General features: G+C 33.8%; 1 protein-coding gene across 1 annotated transcript; it reads right to left on the reverse strand.

Moving 5' to 3' along the window:
• Nucleotides 1-653: 653 nt before the first annotated feature.
• On the reverse strand, nucleotides 654-5911 carry LOC122012879 (ATP synthase subunit O, mitochondrial-like). Its single transcript, XM_042569539.1, has 6 exons — nucleotides 5703-5911; nucleotides 5523-5573; nucleotides 4003-4246; nucleotides 2832-2944; nucleotides 1589-1675; nucleotides 654-988 (listed from the first exon to the last, which is right to left on the reverse strand). The coding sequence occupies exons 1-6, from the start codon at nucleotides 5778-5780 to the stop codon at nucleotides 860-862; spliced, it is 702 nt and encodes a 233-aa protein (XP_042425473.1). The 5' UTR covers nucleotides 5781-5911; the 3' UTR covers nucleotides 654-859.
• Between the last annotated feature and the right edge of the window lie 721 nt (nucleotides 5912-6632).

Raw genomic sequence — 6632 nt, forward strand, 5'->3', positions numbered from 1 at the left:
ATTTCATGAACATGAATACTTGTGAAGGTTCAAACAGAGTTTAGTGGCATGGGGAATATTCAATTTCTAATATTCAAGCCATAATTCAGTTACGCTTGTTAAGTTCAATATTATCCTAGGGCTTCTTCAATTCGCAATTATTTAATTATGAATATATTATGCTGATTATGGTCATATCAATTTGACGACAAACACCTCTCATTATAATTATTGTCTACCTCTTATAGGGAAAGTATAGTCCAGTAAAAAAATCTCTTTACGAATAAAATCTCTCGAATCTACTAAAAAAAACGATTATCATAATTTACCTACATCACCTTTGGCTACCAGTACCGTCCTTTAAAAAACTGAGTCGTGTATTTTTTTGTTGCACTTTCTTCCTTCCACCTCATTAAACATTCCATCAAATAGTATTTCCATCAGAATGATTTGCCTATCATATGTAATTTCATACTTTCTTCGTAGGTTAGTTCAGCAGTTGTTGAATACTACCTCCGAATAAATTTTATCTTTTTATTAAAATTACTATTTAAACCCTTAGTTTGGCAATTTTTTATATCTTTCTTACAAATTTCTCTTTTAGAACTAACCTATAAAATAATCAATATTCCGTTCGATGTATTCCTAAACGATAGAGAAGTAAAAAAGAAAACTAAAGATAATAAATTTAATTTTATTGGTGAAAAATGAATTGAAGAGTACCAACACAGGCATATAATCCTGCTATGCTCCATGGTTGTCGTTAGGGTTTAACCCAAGCTAGACATGTCAATGGATGTTAGGGTTCACTTCTCCACATAAATTTATTTCAGGTCAACCACCATTGAATAACAGCAGGTCGAGGGACGTCGGAGAGGGCCTAGAGGTTGTCAAAATTAATAGGCTCCCTCAAGAGTTTTTCCATCTGCTTGGCCCTGGTCTTTATCGACATGTCAAAGACCTTGTTTCCGAACTCGACCACCAATCCTCCAAGAATGCTGGGATCGATCTGTCAGAATCACAAAAGGTGAAAAAGATAAGAATTCATAGAACAGAATCACAAAAGGTGAAAAAGATAAGAATTCATAGAAAACAAAGCGAGCTGGAAGGAGATCAACTGACTGGTTTCTGGTTTTTACACTGATGGTTCAACAAAGAATATTCTGACTGTCTCAAGGCGAAGCAATTGGAATAAACAAAGATCTAAGAACTTATTAAAAGGCAAAAACAAATAAAGCTATTTCGGATGAATGAAAATAAAGAATTTAATCCACTATGCAAAAAAGTAACAAAATGCAAATATCATGAACATTTGCACAAGTTGTATACAACATTAAACTAGTTTGTTTCAGTATACAGTCTCCTCTCTCATTCTGAACTACCTGGGGTTATAATGAAGAAGTTTGAATTTATACATCTGTTGCCATATTGCAAAAGCAAGAAATGTAGAGATTATTAGAAAAGCTTTAAGAATATATTGCAGGAAACCACATCTCTTTTAATAACATGTTTGTGGAAACAGATATGTTGCGATCTAAAAGCAAAGTCTGTTAAGTGAGAAGTTTATTAAACCCACTCTTGTATTTAACATGATAGGTAAAGAAAGTACCTTCTGCTCGAGCTTGGCAGTTTTTCCATGCCCTAGAATATCTTGCATAGTCAACTTAAGCTCCTTCTCTTCTTCCGCAGGAAGTGGCTGGCAACAAAAACACCAAATCGTATTTAGCAGCTAGAATGCGGGAAGGCGCATAGGGACCATGTTAGATTCTCACTGGGGTTACTTACTCCTAAAGCTTAACCTATCACAGGTAAAATTCTTAAAAATATCTGCTTAGATAATTTGCAAGAGTGGAATATCTAGCTGCCAGTCCAACAAGTTCACTGCATCAACTTCACAAAATTTACTATTTCTCTTAAATAATTGAAATTAAAGGACTTTATTACAAGACCTCTAGATTGGGTACCATCTTAAAATTTGATTTAACTGATCACTTACTGCTGATCTAATATTTAGGGGGTGTTTGGTTGATGGATTTGGAAATGAGGGAATGGAATGATAGTAAAAGATAGTGTTTGGATTGTGGGTTTGGGAATGACATTTTGGGAATGATTACTAGATTTAAGAGAATCAACCAAACCCATATAACTTGATGGGTTTCATTTCCATTCCTATTCCCATTCTACCCTACTATCAAACCCATACCCATAGTCATTCCCATCATTTAACCAAACACCCCCTTAGTTAAATTTTGATAAAGCGACCACCAACTGTCAAAGTTGAGCTACCATGAAGAATTCAATTTGTAGATTAATAATAATAACAAGTAGTACTCATCAACAACTGCTGAACAAACATGCAAAGAAAATATGAAAATCTAGACACATGCTAGGCAAAATCATTTTAATGGAAATACTAGTTGATTGACATGTTTAATGAGGTGGAAGGAAGAAAGTGCATCAGAAAAATCATTGCACATACCATATTCGCTAATTAATTGTTTTATTCTATGTATTGGTTTCCTCATTTGTTAATTCAATTTTTTTCCCAAGCATTCTGCCCATCTAATTTTTTGACTGTAAATAATTAGGACTCAAAGTGAACATGACCCATAACACTCTGTTCAATTGATGAACTAAATCACGAAGAATCTCATAGACCTCAATGTTTAAAGGAGTGTACTACCCCTATAAGAGGTAGACAATAACTATAATGTAATATCAACTGATATCTTATTTTCAAACAGAGATAAGCATTTATTATGGTTCATTTATATTGAATCATGAGCTTTATAACTAACAATGAATTCCAAATTAGCCATTGTGCAGGTGAGGAATCATTTAAGAGGACTTACGATCACTGTTGTAACAATGACTTTAACTTCTCCCCTTTGTGCCATAGTCAACTCAACAAATCTCTTAGAAATACGATCTATGTGTGCAAGCCTTCCATTATCAGCCAAGACAGCTTTCATAAATAAAAGGGGAAGAAAAGTCACAACGTTATACAATCATTAATTGCAATTGAACCTCATAGAAAGCCTCAACACTTGATTTCATTAAATGGATAGAAACATAGGACAAATGCTTCATTCAGTTCATACAACAGTTAACACTGGAAATCTGAAATAATTCAAACAAAATAAATCATCACATGTAGGACCTACTATTAACCACTAATGTTCTTCAAATATGAATACTGAAGAGGAATAGATAATGACATTATTAAAAGAAAATCATACCAAGAACCAACATAGGTTTACTGAGATACGCAATAGGTTTAAAGCTAAATGAACCTTTCCTTGAGTACTAAATATTAACCAATACAAGTTATCCATGAAGCTTGTAGAAATTTTGCAGAAAAAAGGGTGATGCATGATCAAAACATGGTAGGCATACACAACTTGTCCTAAGGCATAAGCATGTATGTAGTCATTAATCATTATCAATTATCATCCATAGTAATTCATATGATCAACTATTTAATCCAACTACTAGAGAAATTACTGAAAAAAAGCTAGCCATAAACACAAAATCATGTATCAGGTACCTGAAATCCAGTGAGACACACTTTGACAAGACACTAATTTTAAAGATAAACAAACAATATTAAGAGGCCATAAAGAAAATCGGATAAGATTAGCATAAACCAGATATCATCTCTACACCACCTAAAATGACTATGAATAGCATATGTAGTAAAAAGTGATAGTCTATCATGTGCAAGAAAGCATATCAAAGCACCAAAAATGCAATGCAATAGAACATATAGTAAACTAATAGCAGTATAGATATGTTGCAACATGTAGATTACATAGTAAACTAATGGCAGCATAGACATTTTACGACTACGATGCACAAGAAAACATATCAGAGCACCAAAAAAGCAATGGAATAGAATACATAGTAAACTAACAGATAGACACGTTGCAATGTGTAGGTTACATAGTAAACTAATGGCAATATAGACATTTTATGACTTGTAGACAAAAGTGTTCACAAAACAGGAAATGAAAAGAATAATACCTAAGAAATTCTTGGTGACGTCAGAAAATCCAGCTTCAGAAAATATTTCAGTGACAGTTTTGACACGGGTCTTTTTAGGAATTGACATGTCTTTGATGAACTTTGAAAACCGAGGACTCCTCTTGGAAGCCTCTACCACATCAAGAATCTCAGCTTCGACCTTGTCCAATGCATTTGCTTTAGTTGAAGCAATGAAAAGAGCAGTTGCATAATTTCCAGAACCTCCAAATAGTTTCAAGGGCACCTGTATTCAACGATGATAAAATGAATAAAAACAAGAAAATTTAATGAACTAACATAAGATAGGAAATCAATTACAATTATTTGTCAGACAAAAAAAATTGCTTAGCAGCACTCATTGGGAATTCCTTATTTGGCATATGTTCACCCAATCACCCAACACATGCACCATTTTCGTTCCCACTTTGACTAATCTCTAATAATAAAGAGTTTTCATTTTTTAAGTCCAGAAGAAACCTACATTGTAAGAACATTTAGTTCTATGAAGTGTAGGGTAGAATGAAAACCAGCTATGTTCTTCTCGATAATCCACTAGAAACTTTCACCTTTCTTCTCAAAAGGCAGTTTAGTTTCCTTCCACCTCATGTATATTTATTACTTAATTTAGTTTTCACAATTGTGCATGTATCTGCATATACAAAATGCCTTACACGCATGTTTACTATTCTCACTCCAAAGGGTGTAAATGTATGGTTTATTTTGTGAAAATTCAAAACACAAAAACCCTATTGAAAGGAACATCAGGTGATTCAAGGTTCATACAGTTCACAAATTAATTTGTACCATTTGTTAACTATGATATGGTTTGAGTCCAATCAATAAACTATGATATGGTTAAAGTCTATTTATAACTAAGATGTCATACAGAGGATACAATTACATCTACAATGGAAAAATAAAGGAATAGTTTGCACAAATAAAAGCACATTCCACATATATGAAATTATATGCCAATATATATCATGATGCGGCGCATCTAAATCTTATCTGTAGAAAGTATAAGGTACATAGCTATAAGGCAAGACGCACAGGTCAAGTATCCTATTACCAACAAGAAAGGAAACACTAACTAAATGCTAGAAATAAAAATGAGGAACTAGTTTCAATCATAGAAAACCACACGAACAAGATAAAAAAAAGTTTCAGTTGTTTCTCATTCCCATGCATGAATCTTTTGAAATCCTCCATGAGAGTTTCATACTCAAGTGATATGGAATATGGCCCCAAGAAGATCTACAATAGTGTAGAAGTCTAAAAAACAAATTGATGAATTGAACATATTGTAGCACATACATTATCAGATTACATTATGACAAACCACTAAAAAAAGTTCAGTTTGAGCTACTTCTTCCTAAACTCATAGAGTTGAATAATAGCAATGCATCAAATCCAACAAGTTCCACTACCACCCTGCGCCTATGTTTTTTCACGAATAAACCAAAAGGCAGCAATAGCATAACAAAAAAATAATAGATATTAAATCTCATTATGGCATTTACCTTGACCTTTGCTTCAGTTGGTTGTGTCTGGATCGCAAAGGTCCTTAACCCCTGCAGAAAATATCTCAATCTTTAAAAATCAAAGCATACGAACATCAGAAGTTGCAGAGATAGATATAAGACCTTACGAATCGAAACCAAATTCAACGTGAGAGAATAGGATAAGGCTGCCGATCTTACCGTGCTGAGTTTCCCCAGGGACCACGCGCCGGCCGATCGAGCACAGAGGACAGATCTTAGGCGCCCCGAGAGAGCCATCAACCTTAATCCTTTTACCGGCCGCGATCGAGAAGCTTAGGTTGAGTTTCGGTGGAGGAATATCCTTTCACCGGCCGCGATCGAAGATTCGATGAGCTTAGGTTGAGTTTGGAGAGCATAAATTGATAGCCCTTCGTAAGTGGGCCGTGACAAGCTCGGGAGGAATATATAGTGATTGCCCCGTAGGTGGGCCGTCACAAGCTTGGGCCGAACCAGTATGATTTGGGCATAACCCAGTTCAGATCCTTTCCAGAGCTGTCAATTTAAATTGAATTTATCATATTAGTTCATTCTGCCAAATAATTTAAAAGATTAGGTTACAATTTTATCAATTTATTTTAAAATCAATCTAGGTAGACTGATCTGTCTAAACTCGTCATCTGCACGGATCAGTCCATGGATTTGAGTTGACGCAGGTTAAGAAAAAAATATTTATTTTAAAATTTAAAAAAAATTAGGAAACTCAATGGACTACAACCTAATTCACACCTAAATTTAAAATTTTTTAATCTTTTCTATAATTATTTTTATTTTTTTTTAAAGATTAACCCGCTTAATCTGCAATTCATCTTAAATTAAATTGGATTAAAGATTTCCAACGTACAATTATAAGAGCATTTGCAATGACAGTTATTTAAAAAAGAGTAAGATTTTATGATAGTGAAAAGAGATGACAGTTATTTAAAAAAGAATAAGATTTTATGATAATAAAAAGATATTTTAAAATGAGTAAGAATTTTATCTTTGACTGATATGGCACTGTGGAGCCCTAAGGGTGGCTGTAATGTTAGATTTTTTTTTAGACCCAAGAACTCAGCAATTAAAATTGGATGTTGGGTTCAGGTCGGCCAC

Source organism: Zingiber officinale, chromosome 8A (assembly GCF_018446385.1).
Source record: "Zingiber officinale cultivar Zhangliang chromosome 8A, Zo_v1.1, whole genome shotgun sequence".
Taxonomy (NCBI): Eukaryota; Viridiplantae; Streptophyta; class Magnoliopsida; order Zingiberales; family Zingiberaceae; genus Zingiber; species Zingiber officinale.